Genomic DNA, 26,767 nt, shown 5'->3' with positions numbered 1-26,767 from the left:
GGCGAAGATTGGCAGCATCATGGTTTGGCTCCGTGGTGCCCTCGTGACCGGCTGTATTTCCTGGAATAAGCTCGAACCTGAGCCTTGAAAGACACACCATGGAATGCCTGTAGTACCACACCTCACTGGCATCCAGCCCACCAGCATCTGCAGGAATAAAAAACACAAAGAGAGATACAAAAAAATAAGGGACACAGAGGAGGACTCCCAAATCTGTGCCTCCAATCTGTGCTACCGGAGACTCTTTATCTATTTAGGTCAGCCAGCTTGAAAGGGATCTTTTGGAGGGTGTAGGGGAGTGAGTGCCAGTGTGCGTGTTTCCCTTTTAGAGTAGGGGCCTGCCCTGGGCACTGAGGCCATGAGGCCCAAGACTTTTCCAGCTGCCCCGTATGTGGGCAACACACGCCAGAGGCTTCAGGAGATCAAGGAGGGTCTGAAGCAGCCGGCCAAGCTGATGAGCCAGGCCCTGCACGGGGGCAGCTCCCGGACAGAGGGCGGCAGAGGGGCCGACTGCAAGAGTGGGAAAGACACAGCCAGCCGACAGCAGCAGCTCCGACCCCCGCAGAAGTTCAACAACTACCAGAGTGCCCTGCGGGAAATCCGCAAGTCCCTCATGCCCTTTGCCAATGAGTCGGGCCCATCTTCTGGGTCAGGACACCCTGCAGGCGCTGGGGAGGTCAACCGGCAGATGCTGCAGGAGCTGGTCAACGCCGGCTGTGATCAGGTGAGCCAGAGAGAGAGGAAGAGAGTGTGTGTGTGTGTGTGAGAGAGCGTGCACGTGTGTGCGTATATGGGTTTGTGTCTTGACAGTTTCTTGTAGGAGTGAATGGTCCAGTCCGGTGCATGATAATGTGCTTCGTTTGATGCACTTTTCTTAGACTGTTTATACCAAGCTAACAATCCCTTTAAACCAGTAGGTGTATTAGTGCCTTGCAGGCAATGTTGTAAATCAGTGAGTGAGACTGCTTTGTGGTAATATTAGATTAACTGGATATTCTATTTGTAAACTTCTCAGTTGAGTCTCCAGAAAATTTACGAGGAAGTGAAAATGCATGCAATAGAATTTCCTAAAGAAAATTCCTTAAAACATTAAGCTGCTTTTATTTAACAAACAAATCTTTATCTTCGTTAAACTAAAGTAAAATATAAAAGATAAAGAACAAATGTCAACTTGGTTGAACAAACACGTCAGTTGCCCACAAACAAAACTTCAAAATCTAAATCTAATTTTAGATTTTAGGAGTACATGTTTTTACAACTGCAAACTTTCTGATTTACAGGAAGCAGTGTTAATGGATGATTTTTATTTGAGTCCTCCATACAAATAAGTAACATTTAGGAATCATAACTGATTAGATTGAGTTACTATTGTGATTGATCTTTCATTGCCTTTATGCTATTGTCACATTTTTGTATTGCAAACTGTTGTTCCATGATGCATTTTTACACCCCTGCTGTGTGTGAATGTGTGAGACATTCACAAGAAGCAGAGAAACAGAGGACGTATTGTAGTGTGTATTAGTACAGTGTATGAATATGTTGGTTTTGTGTGTGTCTTAGCAAGTGTTGCTCTGTTGCTGTAAAAGCCACTTCACTCAGATGTTCGAAGTCGCTCTGCCTCCTTCAGTCAGGAATTTTTAATGAAAGCAGTCAAGAGTGCCATACACTCTTAGGCAATACAATACAAGTCGTCCCTGCCAAGTGTACTGCGCTGTGGTTACGTAACGCGGGCATGAGCATTTGCCGTTTACTCCCTCCGTGCTGCTTGAGTCATGCAAGAGCGCCATCAAACGACTCAGGAGAAGAGTGAGGAAGGAGAGTGTTTCCATGGGAAAACCTTCAGCCTCAGGAATCACTAAAGGCATCATGTGGATACTGTTAATCAGGGGTCACTTCACTTCCCTTGAGTTGAGGGAGAGTTGACGTCAACATAAAACCACAACATTATAGTGCATCTCCACACTTTTACACATCTCCCATATTTACAGCTTAAGTCGAGTTTTAAAAGTTACATCTGCAAGGATTTGAAGGAAGTTTAATATGTGAAATGGTTTTGGTGCATGTCCCAAAAATCTGATTTTATACTTTTAAACACTGAAAGTGTTAAGTGGACTACAACAATTCATCGCACCTGTTACGAAGTGCTAATTAAGGAGACAGAAATTCATCATGTTGCATCTTGTCGTGACATTGGGGCTGAAAATAAGGGCACTTTCAATTCAACAATATCAATAACAATGAAAGGAGGATTGCGTTGGTGTGGGTTTGTTGCTACTATCTACTATTGGAAGATGAAATATGAACCACTAAGTCCAGTTTGAAAGCTTATTAAATGCCGTGACACCACATAGAGATTTATCCTGGTACAGGATTCGCTGGAAATGAATGAGGAAATCTGTCACACTAAACGTGCACTAATTACTGCATGCATAGTCTGACCAGCAGCCAAAACAACCCTCAAAATGTTATTCAATATCTTCTCTTTGGGAACTGTTGAAAGGCATACTTGGAAATGTCTCTAACTGAACTGAATGAGGCAGGTTTGAGGGGCAACCAAGCCAAATAAATGAATCCCAGCATGTCATCACAAAATGCCATCTGGTCCAGTTTAGATTTGGTACACCAGTGGTTAGAGGACGGGACCTGTGATGGAGCTCGGCATGTGAAGAATGCTCAAGCCCATGCACAGCACTACGAAGAAATCCTCCCCGCTACAGTGGAGTTATGAGGCTGCTCCTGCAGGGAGAGGCAGTGGGGCCAAGCCAAATCGATTTCAACTTATCACAGCCAAAGACCCGCCGTTTGTTGGGTGTTTGCTGATAGCAGGGCCTTTGCTCTGCGTCTTGCTTCCCCGTCTTACATGCCTGGACCGACTGTGTGCTCCGTTAGAGGGTCAGTGGGCACAGCAGTTCATTCTTTTCCCCTGCAACTTTATCTGTTTCACTGGGCAAGTGTGATTTGTTTTTAACTGTACTGTGATCATTTCGTCATACTTTTCGGCTGCATGTTTCTTTAAGGTGGCCGGTAGTCACTTAGAGAAAAGCAGACTGCAGGACTGATTCAGTGATTTGCACAGTAACACTTCAGCAGGCTGGCAGTCAGGTTTCAGCTTCCTTGGTTGGTTCCCTAACAGGATGGCTGGAATTTAGTCATGCAAATTTTTATACTTAAGTATGTTTCGAAATCTGATATAGAGACTTGGGTGTGACGTTGATTAAGGCAACATGGTACTTTATAGAGTTTTTAGTAGCAGTGGTGGAAAGTAACTAAGTACTGTATTTCCATTAGATGTTATTTTATACTTCTACTCCAATACATTTCTGAGGCAAATATTTTAATTTTTATTCTACTTTATTTGACAGCAATAGTTACTAGTTACTTTTCAGATTAAAAGTTTACATAGGAAACATATGATATGCTTTTAAAATACAATGCATTGTTAAAGATTAAACCAGCAGTCTGGGCCCCCTTGTCACATTTCAGATATCTATGAGTTGTAAGCGGTTCCACCAAAGGGGCATCTCCCCTCTAAACTTCTCAAATGGTTTCCTTTAAATAACTGTTTGAGGTCAAATTATCCAGTATTTTAAAAAAAAGCAAAGATTAAAAAGCAAAGACAATATATCAGTCTCAGGGGCCATTCCTATGCACAATGAGTACTTTTACCTTTGATACTTTAGATTGTTGTTGTGGTACTTTTCCTTAGGTAAAGCATCTGAATACGTCTTCCACCACTGTTAAGTAATTTGTTGTAGGAATCGAGTTATTCAGGAGTAGTTGTGAAAATGAAGTTGTGATTAGTTCCACTAGGGCTAAGATTCAGGTAAAAGTTGTCAGTAATTAACACTCACCAAACTGACTCTTAACTGACTGTTAGAGACAGTAAGATTTAAATGTCATCTGTAACAGGCCCCTGATTGGCTGCCTGCTGATCTGTTCTCTGGATGGTTAGTAGTGTGTTAGTTGACACATGGTTGTTTTAAGAACACCAAATAGACAACATGAGGATCAACATACCAAAAAACAAGTTGAAAGTATCCAAAGTGCTTTTAGGAGCTCAGAGAAGAAACCCTATTTCTGGCTTGACTTTACTGAGCATTTTGGAGCTTATGTTATTTGTTTTGAAAAGTGGTGGAATTTTCTCAAGTAAGAGTTTAAACATGAAAAAACATACCCAACATCAAAATGTAATGTTAGCAAGTTGTAAGTTGGCATCTGGATGTCGATATTTGATAGTATTTTTAATCTTAAAATGGTAATAATTTCTCCTGTCTTTCAAATGGACTTATCTTTTACTGACCCTGAAGACATTAAACTTTACTGGATTACATGTTTTATTAGGAAACAAGCTTTCAAAAGGCATAATCTATGAGATGTTCCATTTTCACAAAATTATTGTTGGCATTGCCTGAATGTATAGTGTCTCACAACTCAATATTATTGTCATATTGGCCACTTCAAATCTGAACCTGCTGTTTTTGCTCTTCACACAGTATCTGTTATTTGCTCTGGAAATGCAGAAATATAGTATATACAATAATTTAACAAGAAAAAATACTGGCAGGAGAGCATGAAAGTTCATTTTGGACACCAATGCTCCTCCAGTACATTTCAAACATCTGTCAAAGATGATAGAAGAAACTGAAAAACGTATAGGCTCCATTGGCAGCCATTTCCTCGGCTTCACTGCCGGCTTCTAGTTGACATCCATTGCTGCCACCATTGTAAATGCCCCAGAGCAGTGCCGGCCCAGTCAATACAAACAGGAAGTGAACATTCAATGGCAGCAGGGTGGAACAGTTCCTTCTGCTGCAGTCGAGTCACCACCCAACACGTCGCCTCTCCTCCCCCTCTGACTCTGGTCTGTCAGACTCTCTACTGCAGTCTTTGTGTTTGTTTTGATTGATTGACATTAATTACAGTGAATGATTGATCGATCGTAATTGAAGTGAATTCAATAATAGCGTACCAATAAGAATGTGAGTAATCAAGAATCCAATACTCATTTTAGCTTCAGGCAGAGTTTTCACTCAAATAATTTCAAATTCAAAGCCTATTAGACCAAAATAAATGCCACGATGTGAGAGCACAGAACAGAGTTTGTTTACAAGGCTGTTCAATATTAACAAAAGTACAATGTAATCAATATGGATTAGAGAATTGAAGTGAATGTTTTTTTTTTCTTGCTCTTTTGCAAACAAAACTGTTCATATTATTTCACTTACTGAATCTTTAAATAATGTACTAATACAACACACACATACATACATACATACATACATACATACATACATACATACATACATATATATATATATACATACATACATACATACATACATACATACATACATACATACATACATATAAAATAAAATAATAATAATAATAATAATAATAATAATAATAATAATAATTTACATTTTTGGTGGTCTGAAGGGTCTTAAATTCAATTTCAGACTGCTTTAAAAGGGTTTTAAAAACTCTTGAATTTTATGTGCTTGTTTGTGAGGCTGTTGCTTCTTGACATGGTTTGATTTATTTTCCCTGACACTCCAAACTGACCTCAAACAACAAGCACTGACCAAGGCTGACAGATCAACTGCTTTGCAACACTTAATCTGACTTCATAATCCAAGAAACATCATTGAAAGACAAGCGAAACTAAATAGGCAATCATTTTCACACCACTGTGTTCCCTATTGCACTCAAGTCTGGTTTGAGAATATGTCTGATAAAAGATCATAAGGATCAGTCCTCAAGCACACCACTACTTCTTCTTACTGTCTGATAAAATGTTTTTCGGTAAAGTCTTTTCCTTTACTTTGCTCTGATGAAAGAAAGGAAAAGGCGGAGGTGAAATAGTAAGAAGAACCTGCCTTGAATGGGTGAAATCACTGATTCAGGTGTCTGAACAGCCAATCAGAGAGCTCTCTCTCAACTGCCTCTGATGCTAATTCAACATGTTGAATACGGACTAGAAAGTGTCTTTACACACCTCTCGACCTTTCTCTCATCACACTTAACTGTACTAATGTTTGTGTGTCATCAATAACCCATTAGTACCGTTGCCCTGGACGTCTTTACTGTGATGGACTTTGCCTCTGACAGAGAAACAGCCACCATTTTTAGGCCACTTGTTTAGGCCAATTGTTGGTCTCAATTTTTTCTTTTTCAAGCATATTCCAGAGCCATCGTGGCTGCCGTAGATCAGCTACTATGTCCTTGAACACCCCTTACCTAATTTCTCCTTCACCTCTTCTGGACGCATCTCCATTTGTTCAGCCCAACTCTTATCAGCTAGCCTCGTCCTACTCTTCGTCTCTCCCGTCTTCTCCAGCTGCAAATTACAGAGCAATGTGGCTCGTTACATAATCGCTTCTTCTTTTTTTTTTTTTAAAGGAGGAAATGTTTTGGAGGGGGAGCGAGGGAGGGGGTGTGGGGGGGTGGGGGTGGCATGCCACGCATCGAGATGACAGGGAAAGAAAGGAAATCAAGGGAAGGAGGGTGCGTTCAGCACTTTCCTTCCCTAAACTGCTCGGCCATCCTCACAGGCCTTCTACTGTATGTACAGGACAAACTGCGGCCAGGCAGGAATCCGGTGCATGCTAAGCATATTAAAGCCTTCGACGTGTGAGTAAGCAAACACTGCGGTGTTTATGTAACGATGAGGCCACAGGACGTGACTTGGAAGCAGTGTATTCGTTAGTGTTCATGGTTTGTATGTTGGGGTAGGGGACGTGGCTTTCCTCGACTCACACTGTAATAACGTATAAGTAAGGTGTAACCTTGCTTAAGCATTGTCGTGCACTTATTTTGTCTGCAGGAGCTTTTTGCACGTTACTGCCATGAATGAGGAAGAGGAGGGAGGAAGACGCATGTTTTATGGCTCTCTGTGTGGAAATGATGCATGTCCATCCATCTGCACTCTGCTCCTGAACGTCCTCCATATGGCTTTGATTTGCAGGGTCCCAAGCTGGAATGTGTTTCAGAATTGGGTAAAAGAGACAACTAATATCAAAAAACACTCTGGATAATGTTGTTGACTGTCACCCTCGTGCAAAGAAAAAGAGTGTGTGTGTGTGTGTGTAACTCAGCCTGTGTTGTTATGTCAGTCTGTCAGAGCAGTTTGTGTGTGTGTGTGTGTGTGTGTGTGTGTGTGTGTGTGTGTATAAAGTTTGTAGGCTGGTGATTATGCGTTTGGGATAACTCGGCGGCTTGTGGCTCACAACCATTATGACAAGGGTACAAATGTGGCCTGGATATTTTTGATGGGGAGAGAGAGAAATGGGAGAAAGACTATCCTGAATGCAAATAGCTTGAATTCCTGCTTCCTGGGCCGAGGAATGTGAGCAAGGAACATCTGTCGCCATGACAGCCGGGGTCACCAGGCACACACATACACACACACACACACACACACACACACACATACACACACACACACGAGCCAAGAGAGGAAGCGACGAACAATAAAAAGCAGAGTATTCCTGTGTTTTGATAGTTCAATAAATATGTCAGTTTTAATATAACTCTCTCATAACTGTTTAATGTCAGCTGAGATATTTGAGGTTATGTTTTAAACCAAATATTTTATACTTATTACAAATACTGGTTTACTATTCTGTAAAACAAAAGATAAAATGTATTGAGTGGGAAAAAGAGATCATGACAGCAGAGAAGGAAAACTTGTCTTCTATGGGTCTCACCATTATCACGCGATAATAATTAATAATAATCAGGTAAAATGCACTGACATTTCGGTTATGCCTTGAAGAAGGCAGCTAATATTCAAAGACAGTGAATCCTAATCCCTGTCCCTGTGTCAGCTGTTCGTTTCTCTTGTTAGATGCTAAATATGTTTTCACAAAATTATTATTTTTTGTATTTTTTCAAAATTGTATCAAAATGCCTCTTTTCTCTTCCTGTAAAACATTAAAATATTTTTGATGACTCATCTTGAACTTGGGGGCGGTCATATAAATTTTATATATTTTATATAAATCTTAAATATCACCAGTACTGTTACATTTAATCATTAAACTGTATCTCATCTTAATATAGTTTTTTTTTTTCAATTATTTATTTTTCTGTCATTATTGTACACTATGTAGTAATATGCAAACATTTATTGTCTTACTTGAATGGGTCTTGGTGGCCATAGGGTTTAAAGGCGTCAGTATACTCCAACCAAATTGGAGCAGTCAGAATTGGGAGGGCTGTGCCTGACATTGTCGGATTTCGAAATCCGACATCCACACCCTCTTCTTGCTGTGATTGGTCAGGTGTATGAAAGTGAGAAAGTAAGCAGGGTTTGACCTTCTCCCTCAAGCTCTTTTTGTTTTCATTCTTTACAAAATTATTTCTTTTAGTGTGTACAACTGAGTGAAACTCTATGAATGCGTTCAAGGAGTCTGAAAGTGTGCGCCGTTATCCCCATTAGAACAGTTATCGTGGCTTGTCCCTCTCTTTTCACCCCACCTTCGAGTGCGGCCATTCAGAACAGCTAAAACACTTCTGCCATCCACCTTGTTCATACTAGTTTGTTTTGAGCATACCACAGCCTTTTGACATTGACCATGTAATCACAATGTGCCTGTTTAGAGTCTGGGTGGGGACATTTGTTGCAAGTCCTTTCACCTCATTTCCTTTCAGCTCTATACTGTACTATCTAATAAAGGCAGAAATGCCCAAAAATGTATTCTGTATTACTATACTTGCACATTGTAAACCATGTACAACTTGCTAATTCTAAAACTTAATTTTCATCATGCCATTAAAGCAAATTAGAATTTGAAATGGCCCGCATGAGAAGCAGAAGGAAAGCAAACAAGGTAGAAACAGGCGAGAGAAGGACATATTGTGACATTACTGGCAGCCACCACTCTCTACTGGCTTCGCAGGAATGCAACAGACACACACATACACGTACACACAGGAAACCAAGTATAAACAGTGGTGTGTGTGTGTGTGTGTGTGTGTGGATGGTCAGTCTTGGGTTCAGGGATGTAGTTATGTATGTGTGTATGAACATGCGGATGCAATGGGAGGGGTCGAAAGCAGGCGTGTGCATGCTGCATGCAGTAGTGTATTTATATAGACGCCCTGTGATAGACACCACACACTCACACACGTTACAGAAAGCATAGAGAGTGTGTGGCCTTGGTATTTCCTGGCTTTGAGAGCTGACTGTGCCTACGTTTGCGGCATGGTCCCACTTTTAAACCATTTAAGTTTGATTTAGTGTCCTCCCAACAAATAAAGCTGGCCAGTCTGTCTGGTAAAAGGGGCACAAAATGGCTACACAGGGCTACAACTTGCTGTTCTTGCATTTCCTTGCACTCTAATGGCAAAGACATGTTGTTGCTTCTGTTGTCAGATGACATAATACATCTTTGCATGATATTACAATAAAAAACCTTCGAGGCCCTCATGGTAGTAACTGTTTTGAAGCTGGTTACAAAATTATGCTAATGCTAATTATTATTATTATTATTATTTTATTATGCTAAAAAAGATGCTAATATTACATATAAGGTCTAGCAGGTTAATTTGTATAGCACATTTCAAACACAGACACCATTCAAAGGGCTTTACATAAGGCAAAATACATTAGAACAACATTTAAAACATAACTGAAGAGAAAAATAAAATCAGTTAAAATAGATCAATTTAATAGGAATGTCCTGATCACGTTTTTTGGCCCCGATCCTGATGCGAGTCCTTTTTATTTTGCCTTTATATACAGCATTATACAGGGAGCCGTTTTTGTTATTTGGCCTACCCAAATGGACAGTATAATAGAAACACCTGTCAGTGTAACACAGCACCAAGCAAATTACAGCCTTCAAAAAGGATCATATAGTTGAATCAACACCTTTCTAAAATTGAACATTATAACCTTCATGTAGGATTTTGTTTTTTGCAGGACTGTTGTATTAGATCATATTAGCTTTTGCTAGGTATACCCAATAAACTGGCAATGAGTGTAAATAGTTTCAGTGCAGTGACAGTTCAATAATAAGTTGCCCCAAATGTACTAAAGTAAAAAAAAAAGTGCACCAGAGAAAATTCATTAAAAGAAGAAGAAAACAGGAGAGTTTTTAAATTTGGTTTGAAAGCAGCTAAAGTTGCTGCACATTGAAGAACATCATGTTGCCTTCATCTGTGTGCAGCATAAATGCATTTTTACCATTTTGGCTGTGACTTGAGGCACGTTTGCCAGCTGAATGATTTATAAACTAGCAGCAGCACTTTAAAATCTTCTAAAATGGCCTTTAAGCCGTTGTAAAGATTTAAGAGTAGGAATAATGTGCTCAGTTCTCCTGGTTCTTGTAAGAATCTGGCAGCAGCAATCTGAATGTGCTGCACATGTTTAATGGTCTTTTTGGAAAGAGAAGGGGAAACGCCATTGCGGTAGTCCATAAATGATAATGCTGTAATGTTATAATAGCAGTAGAATGCCATTTTTTTATATTTATGGTGTAAAACTACAACTATATGCTTAAGATACTGCGGATTCAGTTATTGACAATTATCATACTATTGCCCTAATGTGAAGTTACTCAAGGAATCAGCTAAATGCTTAGAAAATAAAATAACATTTTAATGACTATGTAGTAATAAATATGCACGTATGTAGGTTTTACATCCAAAGCACCCTCAGTTAGTTATAGTTTATCGCAAGGATTTAACAATGTCAGGCCCTCTGAGTGACTGTCCAAATAATGAAATCCACCTAATGTCATCTATAAAAGGCAGAAGACTTTCATTTGTGGCTGCTGTTACTGCGTGTGGCCAGCAGGGGCACCTGAGTGTCGGGGGTGAATGGCGGCTCTGTCAGAGCGGCCGGGCAGAGGTCTGGGTTGAAATGTCTTTGCAGTGAGGTCATATGCCATTTGAGGGGATTTCCTCATCTAGGTGTGGGTCGCTCAGTCGGAGAAGGAAAGACAGAGTTTGTGTTGTGTTCATCTCACTCTCTGCTATCCTGTTTGTTTACATGTTTACTATTGTGAAAAAGACAGGAAGTTCATAAAGATAAAGGCAGTCGTTCCTCGCCTTGTTCCCCCACCACACTATCTGAAGGAATTTTGATTTGCTGTTCAGATCAACTCAATGTACTACCACACAACATAAACAAGAGTGTTTTCATGAAGAACACTAATGAGGTGAATTTAAGTAGAAAGGCTATTATTAAGGGGGATTTTACTAATAAATAGATATTACCCCACGGGCAGCAAGTAGTTAAATGGAAACTGATGAAACAACATTTTGTTGTATAATGGACAGACTTCGGTTGAACAGAAATCATGTGCAGTAAGTGGTATATAATATACAGCCTAAGATATTGTCAGCAAATCCTTATGCATCACACAAAAGGACAATATAACACAGTAGGGTACTGCCTGTGCAGTTTCACTACAATGAGCTATTTGAGTCATGTAATATTCTGTAGCAATGGTGCAGCTAACAGACTATGACTTAAGGCCATTAAAACTGTCAGTTTGGCTTTTATTTCCCTTTTTTATTATATCGATATAAATCACAACATTTCAAACTATAAATCAGAGCCACAATTGGTTTATGTGTCTTTCCACAACCTAAGTACATGTTAAGGCGTCTTTGTCTGGGGGGTTGAATGGATTTGAGCTGAAAAGCATTTAAGATCTCCTGCTTTACATTAACACAAGAACCAAAGGAATGATTGGCATTGTTTAATAAAAGGCCGTAAACGCAAAAGGAATGCTCTGCATGTTTCCTCCTTCACATTTTTGCTGCTCTGTCTTAATCATAAATTGCACGGCAGCTGATGAATAGAAAATGCCAATGTGGTTAACCAACATTTTTCACATAGGTGACCTACATACCTTTGGGGTTTTTTTCAGTGACCCACCTGTTTGAGCCTGGGATGAGCTCCCTATGACCCACTTTAGGTATGATTGAGGAGGAAGACAAGCCAAAAGGCAAATAATTAAATTAAATGCCATTTTACATGAAGAATAAGGAGAATGCAATTAACTTGATGCATAGATCTTCAAGAGAAGTTATGGAAGCTGCTTGACAACACAGTTAACTTTAATTCAGTTGAAAATACGCACACAATTTCGTTTTTATTATGGTATTTTAGTGTTTTTAGTATCTTATGCAAACTAAATCAGCTAGACATTAATAATTTGGGTGGTGCATTATTGATGGCAGGAAACTCTTGTATCCAAGATTTGAGAGTTGGCTGCCAAACTGGAATCTTTTAATGCAGTATGCTTCCAAATTCCCATGATCGTTTTCACAATATCCACGTGTTATTGCATGTCTTCTGTGTTTGGTTTTCTGGCAACACAGCATAGATCAGTCAGTGCTTTGAATTTCATTAACACAATTTGACAACATAACTGTGACTGAAAATGTGACATGATATTCACTGCGATCAGTCTCAAGGAAGTTTTGAGTCTGTGGGTTCTTAAACCATACTGAAATGAACAAAACCCAAGAAATGAAGAAAGAATGCATTCAAAAATGTAAAATACTACAGTATGCTTTGGAAAATAGTGGGTAGTGATATAAAGTTTATGCAGTTAGTGTTACATGAGCTAAAACTTTCAGAAACACCAGTGCAGTCTGTTAAAAGGAGCTGTTTCTGGTCATTTCCATTGAAGCTTGTCTGTTAGTGCCACTGAGGTACACACAGGACCACACCCTGCTGCTAGACTACAACTACTGAATCATTTACATTAGCCTAAATAATTGCAAATTATTATGTTGTGGTATGATAATTGTCTCGGCTCAGAGTTTTCTTTGACTGCCAAATAAGGATCTGTTCGCTCATCGTTTTTCTCTACCATAACCTTTTCAGTTTCAAATTGTTTGTTTTCACTGTGGAATTGTCAGTGTATTTCACCTCATAAACAAAAAGCAATAAAAACTTATAGTAAACTTTCCATCCTTCTACATTTTAAATTATTCCCATTTCTAGAAATTCTTATTCCAATTTCCAATAGTCATTTGAGCTCGTTTTGGTGGTATGTTTTTTGTGTGTTGTTGTGACAGACACAGGAAGTCACTGGTATGTGACCCCACATGGAGAGGATGCAGGTGCTTGAGAACCTCAGGGCCAATGTTATTGTTTTTTAAATGTGTGTGTTTTTTATGTTGGGTGTATGGACACCTTCAAGGCAGATTATCCACATTTTGAAATTGTGTGTGTTGCAGGCATGCACATGCCTTTGTGTATTTTTTTGTGTAATTAATTTCAGATTTTTAGACTCTTTATTTAGGCAATGTTCTTGTGCAGCTACTTGTGTTTAGACAACATTAAGCATTTCAAAACCTTGGCTTCTTTTGTTAAATGAAAAAAATGGGGTGTCAAAGTATGGTATCTATAAGTTTCTCAACATCTCTTTTTGTTTGTGTGTGTGCTTCCCAGGAGATGGCGGTGCGGGCACTGAAGCAGACCGGAAGTAGGAACATCGAAGCGGCCTTAGAGTACATCAGCAAAATGGGGTACCTTGACCCTCACAATGAGCTCATTGTCCGTGTCATCAAGCAGACTTCACCAGGTACAAATGCAACCACAATAAGTTGACTTTGGCCAGTGGATTTTTATATACTCTTCATTTCTCTTCAGTAGATATATTTACAGTATATGCTTATTGATCTAATTACTTTTTGCAACAAGTTGTATCAATTTGCTATTATTATTTAATATATTGAGTGATCTTATTCCTTGTCCTTTCAGGAAAAGCTGGCATGCCAAACTCAATGGACCACCGACCTGCATTAGAGGTTTCAGGTGAGGCGGGTCCCATGCCTCCGTACCACCAGATGGGAGCTCCCATGTATGAGGGGGCAGGTGGATATGGCCCTGAGGGTGAGATGCCCAGACCCTACATGAGCGCTCCCCCTGTAATGAACTACATGATGCCCCCGTCTGGTGCAGCACAGGGCCCTGCAATGGGAAACCCAATGGGTCGCCCTCCCAGTATGGGCAGCTATCCACCAGTAAGCAACCCAGCCAACACCATGTACCCTCCAGGGGCCCAGCAGAAGGGCTACCCTGGCAGTATGGAGCAGCACGGGCCCATGATGAGCTACAATGTCCCTGGCCAGCCTCTGCAGCTCCAGTCTCAGCCACCAGGGGGCCCTGTCCCAGGCCCCCACTATGACTACGGCCATGCCAGGCCGCACATGATGGAGCCTGCAGCCTATGGAGTCAAGAGGACTGCCTCCTTCCAGAACAAGATGGCACCGCCCCCCATGGCGCCCCCAGATAACTATGTCAACATGCAGGGGAAAGGGGCCATGGGCCAGAACGGTCCGGGAGGAGGAGGGGGAGGGTACCCAGCTAACCTGTACCTGCCCCCGCATTCCCACCCACGCCAGGCCAGCCCCACCTCCCACCAGGTCCACATGATGTCCCGATCCCCAGGTGGGGTGGCAGCCATGGGCCCTGACTTCTCCGATATGCCCCAGGGCTTGATGACACCATCCAGGGCCAGCCTCAACCTGGACCTGTATGAGCACCACTGGGCGGGACCTCCAGGTCCTGAAGGGGCCCCTCCAGCCAGGCAACCCCAGCCCCAGGGCCCATTCAGGGGGGAGGTGCGCGTCCCCAGCAGAACCAACTCCTTCAACAGTCGCTCTGCGGGGCCCAATGGTATCCGGCCTGCTATGGCTGCACCCCCCACATCTGGCAAACAGGACCCCTCCTTGGGCCCTCCGAACACCATCACGGCTGTAACATCCCCACCCATCCAACAGCCAGTCAAGAGTATCCGTGTGATGAGGCCAGAGCCCAAGACGGCTGTGGGACCATGTCACCCCGGCTGGATGACTGCTCAGGCCCAGGACGTAGCAGAACCCCTGGCCTACATGCCAGAGGAGACCTACTCTCTTGAGCCTGCTCAGGAGCCACGCTGCCCACCACCACCTTACCCCAAAAACCTGCTCATGTCTGGGGCAACTGGCGAGCCAGGGGCCATGGAAGGACCCGGAGCCATGTGTGGAGCTCAGGACCTTTGCAACCCTGCTGCCAGAAGCACACATGGTGGCAGTGGAGGGAGCGGAAAGGCAGAGGAGAGCCAGCAGGTGAAAGAGAAGACAAAGATGGGCAAGGGAGAAAAAACAGTGAAAGACAAGAAGCAGATTCAGACGTCACCTGTTCCGGTGAGGAAGAATGGACGTGATGAGGAGAAGAGAGAGTCACGCATCAAGACCTACTCACCTTTCGCTTTCAAGTTCTACATGGAACAGCATATAGAGAATGTGATGAAGACCCACCAGCAGAAACTGAACCGTAGGCTTCAGCTGGAACAAGAGATGTCCAAGGTAAGACCGCCCTTTACTGAACTCCCTGCTCTACTTTACAAACTCACGTTAGTTGTGGAATCATCTTAATAACAAACAGAAATCACTGAGATAGCCTCTTGGTTAAGCAGACCATGAACTTAAAATTATTGAAAATGAACATGCAAGTCTTAAAATTTGTGTCTTGAGCTCCCTTCAGCAATGCACATAACCCCTGTATGCTCTGTGTGATCAATTCCAGGCAGCCGTTTTAGTATATTTCAATAAAATCTAAAAATCAGCTTCAAGAGACTTCATGTGGATCTCACATGCTTGAGATCCATTGTAGTGGAAAACATGGCTGGCACATGTATTTTTGTGTGTCAAACTTAGATTATGTAAGTATCTACTATTTTGCAAGCAACAACATTTTTCATTTTTATAAAAACAGCCAAATTTAAAGTATTATGTGGTGCATTTCAGTAGAGCAGACATCCATCAGTTTTCAGACATCCTGGACTGCATCAACTGAGTAAAATTTAGACAAATAAATATTGTTCAATGTGAAGATTATTCTGTCTCCAGCAAGCTTTGAGTCTCTGGAAGTTGATTTTCATGGTGCATTGAAAGATAATGAAACCATTGGCTGTCTTTAGGTTGAAAATCAATAAAGAAAGTCATCAACATGCCTTGGAATATGGTCAGGAGTAATGTATAAGCAATTTGAAATGAATGGGATAAAACCCGAAAAACCACTGGTATAGTTCTTGGATCTGAGAATGGTAATGAGTTGTACAGCGCAGTGATGTCCAAGAGGTTGTCATCCATATAATTTTCCCTTAGGACTTTTTTTTTAAACAACAATAATAATAATAATAATGATAAGTAACTTCATGTATATAGCACCTTTCCAAAACAAGGTTTACAAGGTGCTTTACAGGGTAAAAACAAGACCTTGAAATGAGAAGTCAGTGAGTTCACACTTGTGTTTGCACAAGCTTGTACTGAGTCGTGACTCTGGCCTCTGCCCTTTTGACATACTTTAAAGTGATTGAAAGGCCTTTTCAGAGGAGAAAAAAATACCACAGCTAGACCCAGACAGTTGGGCAACAGAATTAGTTACATTTGACAACAAAGGTCAGGGCGCTGGGTTCAGCCCATGCCACATTCCTTGGTCATTAATAATTATAAATGAAAAATGAACTTGTTTTTTAAGTTGTTTCTGAGACTGCTTTTGAAAGGTTTGTGTTGTCATTGTTTATTCCCCTCACCGTCTTTCTTCAACCCCTGTCCGTCTTGCTCAGGCTGGCCTATCGGAAGCAGAGCAGGAACAGATGAGGAAGATGCTGAACCAGAAAGAGTCCAACTACAACAGGCTACGCCGTGCCAAAATGGACAAGTCCATGTTTGTCAAAATTAAGACGTTGGGCATAGGTGCCTTTGGTGAAGTCTGTCTTACGCGTAAGGTGGACACCGGTGCACTTTATGCCATGAAAACACTGCGCAAGAAAGATGTCCTCAACCGCAACCAGGTGATTTAATACATTTCTGTTCATACAGTACGCAGTATTACTGTTTTGAAGAAGTCTTGAATTCGGGCCTGTGTAATTATACCAGTTACGTGGAGGCATTCACCTCTTTTTACCATGTTTGTTCATACAATATTGATCCATCACAAACAAGGCACAGCCAGTTTGTGCCTTTTGTGGATATTATTGCAGTTATTTAAACTGATGATGACATGTTGTTATGTAAACTAGCTCAAATGAGTAAGTACTGTCCTTGCAGGTGGCCCATGTGAAAGCAGAGCGTGACATCCTGGCGGAGGCAGACAACGAGTGGGTGGTACGTCTCTACTACTCCTTCCAGGACCGCGACAGCCTCTACTTTGTCATGGACTACATCCCCGGAGGAGACATGATGAGCCTGCTCATCCGAATGGGCGTCTTCCCCGAACCTCTGGCACGCTTCTACGTGGCGGAGCTGACACTGGCCATCGAGAGCGTTCACAAGATGGGCTTCATCCACCGCGACATCAAGCCTGACAACATCCTCATTGACCTGGATGGACACATCAAGCTGACGGACTTTGGCCTGTGCACGGGCTTCCGCTGGACGCACAACTCCAAGTACTACCAGAAAGGTGAGGCAGTTTGTGATCATGGTTTAGTGCTCTACTGGTGCTATATGGCCAAAATAGCTTAACATACACATACACACATGATTTAACACAGTTTTAAAGAGATTCTATGAGGATTCAATGGATTTTGTAAACATGCAACCCATATGTAACAATATACTGTATTATCCAGTGCACAAATGAAAGCGATATTCACAGATTTTTCTCAGAACTACATCTTACTGATTTCTAATGGAAAATCATATTTCATATATATCTCATTCATTTACCCGTATCCTCTGGCTTTGATAGTCTTATCTTAAAAATCATGTACAAGCAAAATTAAATGAGCTTGTAGGTGTATTTTCAGACACATTCATACTTGGCAGCTACCAAGTCCAGCCTGTTTTCTTTGCTGGCCATTAAGTGCTTTGCTCAGTTGGCAGTAGTTCAGAGTGTTACCTTTCCCATCCAGCTAATCCAGGCGGTGTGTCATTATGTATTTTCTGTGTGGAGTTTAACAGCATTGCTCCCCTTCTTCTGTCTGCAGGGAGCCACGTCAGACAGGACAGCATGGAGCCCAGTGACTTCTGGGACGACGTGTCTAACTGCCGCTGCGGCGACCGGCTGATGACACTGGAGCAGCGCGCCAACCGGCAGCACCAGCGCTGCCTGGCTCACTCCCTGGTCGGAACACCTAACTACATCGCACCAGAGGTGCTGCTGCGCAAAGGTGGGTGAGAATACGATGAATATTTGCTGCAGATAATATCTGAAATAAAGTGTCTGACAACTGAAAACCTTTTTTGTTTGGCTATTTAACAATCCAGACATAAGAGTTTAGATGCTGCTGTTTTGTGTAGAGAAGCAGCAGAGGCAGGACCCTGTTTCACACAGCCACTGTTTTGATTAGCTCATGGCTGGAAAGAGAGTACATATTATGGCCAGCAGGGATTCAGTATGAAGATGGGCCAGAGGCTGAAGAATTCAAAGGTTATCATGTCAAAAGGTTAGCACCTGTTGTGACAGGTGACATTAACTGATTTATCAACCAAATACAAATTTGTTTTTGCATTTGCCATCTAATAATTTCAGACCATGCGTGTACATAGTTATTTGTTTAATCTGCCCAAATTTATTTAAACAAAATAAGGTTAAAATTCCTTTTCCTTTAATTTCAAATCCTTTGTGACAAAAGTATCCTTGTGCCAAATCTATGTTTTTATTTTAGGCATTTAGTTTAGTAAGTTTACTGTTATCCTATATAACATTAGAGTAAGCTTTTACTTCTTGGCTCACAATATAAGTATTACCCTAGACATGCAGCATGTTTTGCATGTGCAGTAGAGTTCATAAATATTTGGACAGTGACACATTTGTTTCTTGTGTTAGCTCTGTACTAAGCGCAGTAAATGTAAAAATAAAAAATAGCTATGATGTTGAAGTGCTGACATTGAGCTTTAATTTGAGGGTATTGTGGGTGAACACAGTAGAAACTGTATCCCTGTTTTTGACCTACTTGTGGTTGAAAAATTGTGGAACTAACACCCTGAGCCAGTCTTGAGGGTCAGCATTTTAACCTCAGAGTCATTGTTTCATTTCAGATTAATGTGCTGAAGTATAGAGCCAACACAATAGAACATATGTGTCTGTACAAATATGTAAAATACTGGACTTTGCAGTATGTTTGTCTCTAAAGTGAGAGCACTTACAGATTAATCTGATATTTGTGTCTTGCGTGCAGGGTACACCCAGCTGTGTGACTGGTGGAGCGTGGGAGTGATCCTGTTTGAGATGCTGGTGGGACAACCGCCCTTTCTGGCCCCCACACCTACAGAGACTCAGATTAAGGTCAGTGAAGAAGAAAAATATCCCCACTTTGATTTAGAAATTCAATCATTGACCAATGGATGAATGAATGTCAGCCTGGTGTCCCGGGATCAGCTCAGTCGCAGCAGGCCAGGCCAATTACAGGAAATTGCTCCAAAGTGCGTGGGTTTATGCGCATTAGACAGATAGAAGTGGTGGCTGGTGATTATTTACCTGGGCTGGGCTACAGGCACTGAGGGTTTCTTACACATTATTGTTGTCTAGCTTGAAGCGCTAAGCTTCGACTCCAACTACAGAACGAATCATCGTGACATCGTGCTAACAACAACAGTCACTTCCGGGTCGACGACTGGCAGTTGATTTGAATTGCAGAGATATGCAAAATCGGAACATTTGTTTATTTCTGTTGCCATTTTCAACTGTAACGTATAGAAATATAGTTAAACACGGTGGTCCGACTGACATTTGTGCTGTGCTTATTTTATGTACTGTGTTGCTTTGCTAGCGTCTTTGATGAACCAAATCTACACAACAGCGACATCTCACCACTGGTCGGAATTGTTTTGGTGAGCTTAAAGGGACAGTTCACCCCAAAATCAAAAATACATATCTTCTCTTACCTGTAGTGCTATTTATCCATCTAGATTGTTTTGGTGTGAGTTGCCGAGTTTTGGAGAAATCACCCGTAGAGATGTCTGCATTTTTTGAATATAATGGGACTATATGGCACTCGGCTTGTGGTGCTCAAAGCGTTCATGTAGAAAGCATCGGTAGAAAGAAATGAGTTCCTACATGAAAATGCTGTAAATTCATACTGTATATCTTAATTTGAAGTATTCAAAATGCTTAAAAAGTATAAACTAATTAAGGATACGCAAGGATAATTTTGGAAAGTTAAGGCTTTTTATTTAGCCAAATCAAACATTCAATCAATAGAAAAGACAAAGTTGCAAATGTTTAAAACACATCAGCAAAAAAAAGAAGTATCAATAACATAGTACTAAATCTGGGTCCTTTAACTAAATTAAGGCCAATAAAACAATACTGCAGCAGAAGTCTGAACTGAACAAACCCAACCTCCCAAATGAGACAAAAAGAGGGGTATATGTACACATAGGCTAGCCTACACAAACACAAAGAAGAGAAACCTAACTCCATACAATTAAAGACCCAAAATAAACGCAACAACCAATAAATGTAAATACTGAAAACTAATACCACCAAACCCCAAAAGGAATGTCCACATGCTCCCATTCATTAAGAAAGTATTTTGGAGTTCCCCTGCACCAGCACCGGGAGTTGGCTCCTTCCACTTCCTGTTTTCAGCATAAAAAGCTACCTCAAACTCCAACTGGGCAGTCGACTCAGCAGCAGCATGTGGAGAAACAAAGAGAAAACTAGGTACAATATATTAACAACTCCAATCTGATAAAACTATGACCACTAATTGTTAACGTAGTGTCATAATGTAAACCAGAATAACAATAAACATGGTTCATCAAAACACTGTATGGTGTCAGCCGCCGATAGGGCCGTCACAGTGCCCAGGAAGAACAAAGATTGCTGGACTTATATTCAGACTTCTATGAACAACAGAGAAGGTGAATGACACACTGTAGACATCATCCTCAGCTACAGTTACAGGAAGTGGAATCACATTTTTTGTTGCATTATCTCAAACACGGCGGGATGACAGGCTACCACAACCATGTCCAATAAATGAGCTCCTCTTGAGTCTGTGGGACCTTTTTGTTAAAGGGTCAGTTCAGCCAAATCATTAAAAAAGAACAGTCCCAATACTCCTTGTGGTATCCAGCCGTACACTTTTGGAGTCACAAGCTGTTTTTGGAATAATGTGACCCTGACAAGTCAAATACAAAGAGTCAAAGATGTAGTTGACAAGCTGGAGCTGTCGATCATATCACACAGTCTTCCTTAGCAGATGGAGTTTGCCCAGTTGTCATGGAAACGTAAATGTTCAAGTTACTTTAAGGACTTCTTGACCATGTTAGCTCAAAAATTGAGATTGGACGTTCATTCTTGATCTTGGAAACAGCAGCTGACTACAAAAAAACCCAAAAGGTCCATTCAGTAGCTGTTCTGGAGCTTTCAGTCTAATCACACGATCTTCCTCAGCATACAATGTTGCCTAAAAATAAAAGAAAATAAAAGTCCTGAGAATAAAATGGAAATTCAAACATTTTTATTGTTATGACAACTGGGCAAACTGGTGGCAAACTCCATCTGAAGAACATGTTGTGATACAATCAAAAGCTCCAGAACAGCTGCTGAGTGAACCCAGTGGTGAGACTGTACAGTATTAGTCAACTACTGTTTCCAAGGTCAACGTCCAATGTGAATCCAACAGATTAATTATATCAGTATAACATCTGCTTCTGACATTACTGTAGCTGTGGTAACCTCATGTATTGTGTCGCTCCCCTCCACAGGTCATTAACTGGGAGAGCACACTGCAGGTGCCTGCCCAGGTCAAACTGAGCCCTGAGGCCGTCGACATCATCGGCCGTCTCTGCTGCTCCGCAGAGGATCGTGTTGGTGCTAATGGCGCCGGCGAGATCAAGGCTCACCCCTTCTTCGCCCAGATGGACTTCTCCAGCAATCTGCGGCAGCAACCAGCCCCCTACCGGCCCAAGATCGCCCACCCGATGGACACATCCAACTTTGACCCCGTGGAGGAGGAGGGCGGCCCTGGGGCGTGGAGTGACAGCGGGGACAGCACACGCGCCTTGGACATGCTCTGCTCCCCGCATGGGAAGCACCCAGAGCACGCTTTCTACGAGTTCACCTTCCGCAGATTCTTCGACGACAACGGTTGCCCCTTCCGCTACCCTAAACCGCTTGAGGCCAGCGATGGGCCACCAAGCATCACCGGAGCCACCTGCATGGGCCCAGAAGAGGAGGAGGAACAAGAAGAGGAGGAGGAGGAAGAGGACGATGAAGAGGAGGAGGGAGAGCAGGGGGAGGGATGTGAACCGGTGTACGTCTAGAGCTGCAGACTGACAGGCTTCCTGAGCGACGTGTGTCTATTACTGCCAATTAATGCTCATCATTCAGCTCATGACCCTCCCACCTGCCACTGCTCTTCTTCTGCGTATGTGTCTGTGTGTAGAGGTGTGCATGCTACACAGGTGTGTCTGTGTGTGTTTATGCATATCAGGTGTGATTGTTAAGTTGCAGGAGCAGGATTGATGAACATCGCCACCTTGTGGAATCTATAGTGCGTCCACAATGACTTCAAATACAAAACTCCCCTGATCCGGGACCAAAAAACAACATTCTGTATGTGACTGACTGCATCAAGGGTGAAGCATATGCGGTTACAAGAGCGAGACTCAGAAACTGTACAGGTTGAAAGGAGGTAGTTAATATTCTTGGGAATGTAAGGATGTCTGAATCACAGACAAGATTTCTAATTCGAGGACTGCTTCTGGTTCTTCCAGCGGTTTCTTGTCCCATTCCTTCCACCCTTGTGTCTTACGGACGACGAAACACCTCCACGGTGAGCGTGGGACACTTCCTGTTCTACCTGAGCTGCTTTACACTCGAATATTGGACAGGGCGATGTGAAGAGTGGAACCAGTATACTCGTTGATCGCAGGGAGGGGACTGAATAAGCAACACGCCTATTTCACAGCTGCTGCAAAATAAGCTACAAAGACACATGCATGCACATGCACACACTCACGCACACTTATCCAGTACAGGTTTTGCTCAGTCATAAAGGGTGAAAAAGTTCTCTGCAGGTAGATTTCATTGTCCATATTGACGTTTCAAGAAGTTGGCTCAGACTAGATGGACGAACAAAGTCTTCCAGATTCCTCTGATGAGCATTCACCCACAGAGAAACTGTTTAGCAGCCATCTTGTGGTGTGAGAGAGAAAATGCGTCGTATTTTGCAGCATTCAGTTTTCAAATTCGATATATTACTTTGTCTACAGTTTAAATTTCTACAATTGTAACAGATCAAATTTCAAAAATTTGACTCAATTTAACCAAACAAAATATTTTTGGTTGCTTCATCAATCATATATATCTGCAACTGCCTCATTTTGTGCCAGCTGTAGTTTGGTATAATGTTTTGTCCTAAAGATGGAGTCTGATCCTTCATCCCTCAGATGTTGCTGTTACAAATATCCTTGTGTTTAAAAAATGTTTCCTGTTACCGATTCTCTATCCTAACTGACCATTTCAAAGCTCACCTCCAAAAAATGCTTAACCTACACAGGCACAAAGAGCATGTGTAGAGTTTGTATGGGGCTCTAGAAATCAAGCCTGATTCTGTTTTCGCCCGATCCAAGACTAAACCACTGTGGCATTTATTGAGCCCAAGCATGATTAAAACCAGAAATGTCGCTGTAAGCCTCACATGCAGTGAATTTCTACTCATAAATTACAGGAGGAGAAGAATTGGATCAGATGGAAAATTTTCTTGCGTTCAGATTCTTGTTTACCGGGGGGAAGATTGCTCACTTGTTAGCACAAAACATAGTTTCCCAATCTTTGTTTTAGGGAAAGAACTGATGAATGGAATGAAACCCAACCTGATTCATGAAAATTAAGAGACATCAGAGCCAGACCTGGACAGGCCTGAACCCGTCGGGTCGGTTGGGGCTGAGTTGGTTTCAGACTGAGATTGAAAGCTCTAACACACACATACACACACATTCACCAAGATACACAATTTTACAGCTATTTTGCAAAGATCAGTCCCACAGTTGCATTGTAACTTAACCAGCCTCCTCTGTCTTCTGGAGGCAGTCATGAAAACAAAAAGCAACATGTTCTTACAACAGCAAACGTGATAGTATGACTATGTGCAATACAAAAAAATACATTATATATAGTTTTCTAAACACTTAATATCCTTTTGAACGTTTAGTACTGAAATGTACAAATATATTGGTTTATATATATTTTCTTTTTTCAGTTACAACATGCTGCTTATTATTGTGGTTAATATTATTTACATTATTATTATAATTGTTATAACGTGTACCTGTTTTCATTTGTTGTGGCTTAAAGAAGTGTTGGCTTAATTGCCGAGTATGCTTGGGTTTTGAAAGTAATGAGCTTTGTGCCTTTCTTATTGAATGTTGGAGTGTGAGTCGCCGCTCGATGACGAAGGAGACGACAGTGATGATCAGCGTTTGCAGAACATCGGTGGTAGACTCTTCGCCTTCTGCAGACAGGCTGGCCCTGGATGCAGGAGAGGAGGGTGTAAAGGATTCTGCTTCAGAAAGAGATGCAAGAGAGTAGATACAAGTTAGAAGAAGAGGTGGAGCGAGGCAGGTTGGCTTCAGGAAATGTAATTTGAAAAAAAAAAAGAATGAATAGCTTTCTCTATTTTACAAAACTGCAAATGGCTAAACTTCAACAAAGAGTTAGTGTTTGGTACATTTTCTTTATTTATCCGAAATGACCACAAGTTTGAGTGTTGTGTAACTCTGTACTTTTACTACAGACCTGTACTATGTTCTGTATTAGAGCTCTGCTGCCCAGCAGACGACACTATCACCCAGTACCTTCTTGCTTATTGACAATCAGTGAACAGTGCTCTCTTTGTGTCAAACTGAACGGTTCCAACAGTATTCTGAATTTGACTTAACGACTGGGAATGCTAAAGAAGTCAGAACTTCTCTGATGCATAACTGGCAGAATGATGGAAAATGTGTGGATCAGATTTGTTACAGAAGATTTGATTGTTTTGTTTTTTTCTGTAAATGTGCCTTGTTTTTTCTAAAGTGAGCAGCACAATCTTAAACGATTGCCTTCTTATTACTGTCTCCTTTTCACAGACCTCTTTTACCTGTTATTGTTGTTGATCTGGGGAAGTTGACATTTCACATTCACACTGGCTTTGTTTACATGCATCTTCTTCTTATTCTAGTCAGTAACTTACAGTAAATAGAATTAGATAAGGCATAAGTTGAGGGAAAGTGGGCAAAACAAGAAATTACAACTCCTGCGCTCAAAGACTGATAAGATTTGTAATCTGAAGTTGACTTTTTCCCTTAAGGTCACATGGAAATACCATTTAGATGCCACTTTTCTGTAACTCAATGTATTTCTGGTTGCAACATATTGTTTTAGGAAAGGGAAACAGGGTTCTCACCGCTGTATAATGTTGCAACTCAGGTCATGTTAAAATGTATAAAACTGCTGGTTTTATTTAATTGAGGTGGATTGTTCAGATTTTGAATTTCATGTAACAGACAGACAGATATGTCGCATGGATACACAAAAAACCTAATGTAATCACTATGTGAAAGAACTTTTTTTTTTTTTTTTTTTTGCTGTTTGTCATGAATGTGTTTAATGGCGGCTTAAACTGGACTAAAGCCAGTATCCTGCATGTAAACATAGCCAGTGTTGCCTGTGAGCTGCCCAGATAAACCAGACTTCTACAGCGCAGCACCACTGGATGGACCACCATCATTGAGATTAAGGCAGACAGGTGTTGCTCTTTCACTCTTCCCCATCCAGTTTTTCTTTGAGCTGGTCCACATGTCTGACCAGACGTCCTTCCACTTCTCTAAACCTCTCATTGACTGCGTTGCCAATCTGCATCGACCAGGACGGACTGCGTTGTGAAAAATAGCTTTATAACGAGAGCCGCAGCTCTCTGCAGAGTGTGTGAGTTCCACAAAGTGTGTGAGGTGTTTCCTGGATGTGTTTTTGTTTTCTGTTTCTACGGTTAGAGAGTGATGACTGACAATCTTTGACTGACTTGATCTGATTTCTTCACGAGACTTACTTGTGTATCCTTTTCATTTTGTATTTTTACTCTAAGGAGCCTCTTGTTGCCTTTGATGCTCCTTAACGTATGATACAATTCTGTTACTCTTGAATTTATATTTATACAGATATACATATTTTTTGTATCTTTTTCCCCCCTTTTTTTTTCAATTTCCCTTGTGCTAATGTTCAAAAATCCATGTCTACACAGTATTATAGATGATGTAATGTGGACAGCTATCTCTTTTTTACATTTATGTATGAACTGAGAATTTGTAAAAATGCTTTCACAGTCCTTGTGTGTAAAATGTATGTATAAATTAAATTAACCAACTTGGAAGTGTGCTTTATTTCAGTGCATTAATGGGCGAACGGAAGGTGATATGTTAACTTTATCATTTCTAACTGTTAGGTTTAGGCCTGTCATAGCTTGGGAGTTAGATCACATATTGAATTAGATTTTTTTTTTTATCTAATAAAATTGGGCTCATGAGCAGAAATCTGTTGTTTACCATGTAAATTAAATGTAATATACAAGGAAGGATTACATTTCTGCAGAATAAATCCATCTGAATTCAGTTTACATGCCCTATTATTTGAAAAAGATAGTTTATCTGACTTTAATAAATGGACAGAAATTATATTAAAGTACCAAAAGTAAAAGTACTCATGCAGAATGGCTGATTTCAGAATAATATATATTATATTGTATCACTGGATTATAACTATTGATGAAATGTGTACATCACTTTATTGTTACAGCTGTTACAGTAAAGATGGGGC

The 26,767-nt window shown here is 41.2% G+C and overlaps 1 protein-coding gene and 1 long non-coding RNA gene across 2 annotated transcripts; one reads left to right on the top strand and one right to left on the bottom strand.

Moving 5' to 3' along the window:
* On the bottom strand, positions 1-6,372 carry LOC122885550. The gene is made up of 2 exons (XR_006380136.1): positions 6,241-6,372; positions 1-147 (listed from the first exon to the last, which is right to left on the bottom strand). It is a non-coding gene; the product is annotated as an uncharacterized LOC122885550 (long non-coding RNA).
* Positions 146-26,334, top strand: lats2 (large tumor suppressor kinase 2). Its single transcript, XM_044216787.1, has 8 exons — positions 146-724; positions 13,421-13,553; positions 13,733-15,321; positions 16,584-16,811; positions 17,068-17,422; positions 17,949-18,131; positions 19,143-19,249; positions 21,679-26,334. The coding sequence occupies exons 1-8, from the start codon at positions 359-361 to the stop codon at positions 22,234-22,236; spliced, it is 3,519 nt and encodes a 1,172-aa protein (XP_044072722.1). The 5' UTR covers positions 146-358; the 3' UTR covers positions 22,237-26,334.
* Positions 26,335-26,767: the final 433 nt, after the last annotated feature.

This window comes from Siniperca chuatsi, linkage group LG12 (assembly GCF_020085105.1).
Source record: "Siniperca chuatsi isolate FFG_IHB_CAS linkage group LG12, ASM2008510v1, whole genome shotgun sequence".
Lineage (NCBI taxonomy): Eukaryota > Metazoa > Chordata > Actinopteri > Centrarchiformes > Sinipercidae > Siniperca > Siniperca chuatsi.
This window is presented reverse-complemented; position numbering and strand designations above follow the sequence as displayed.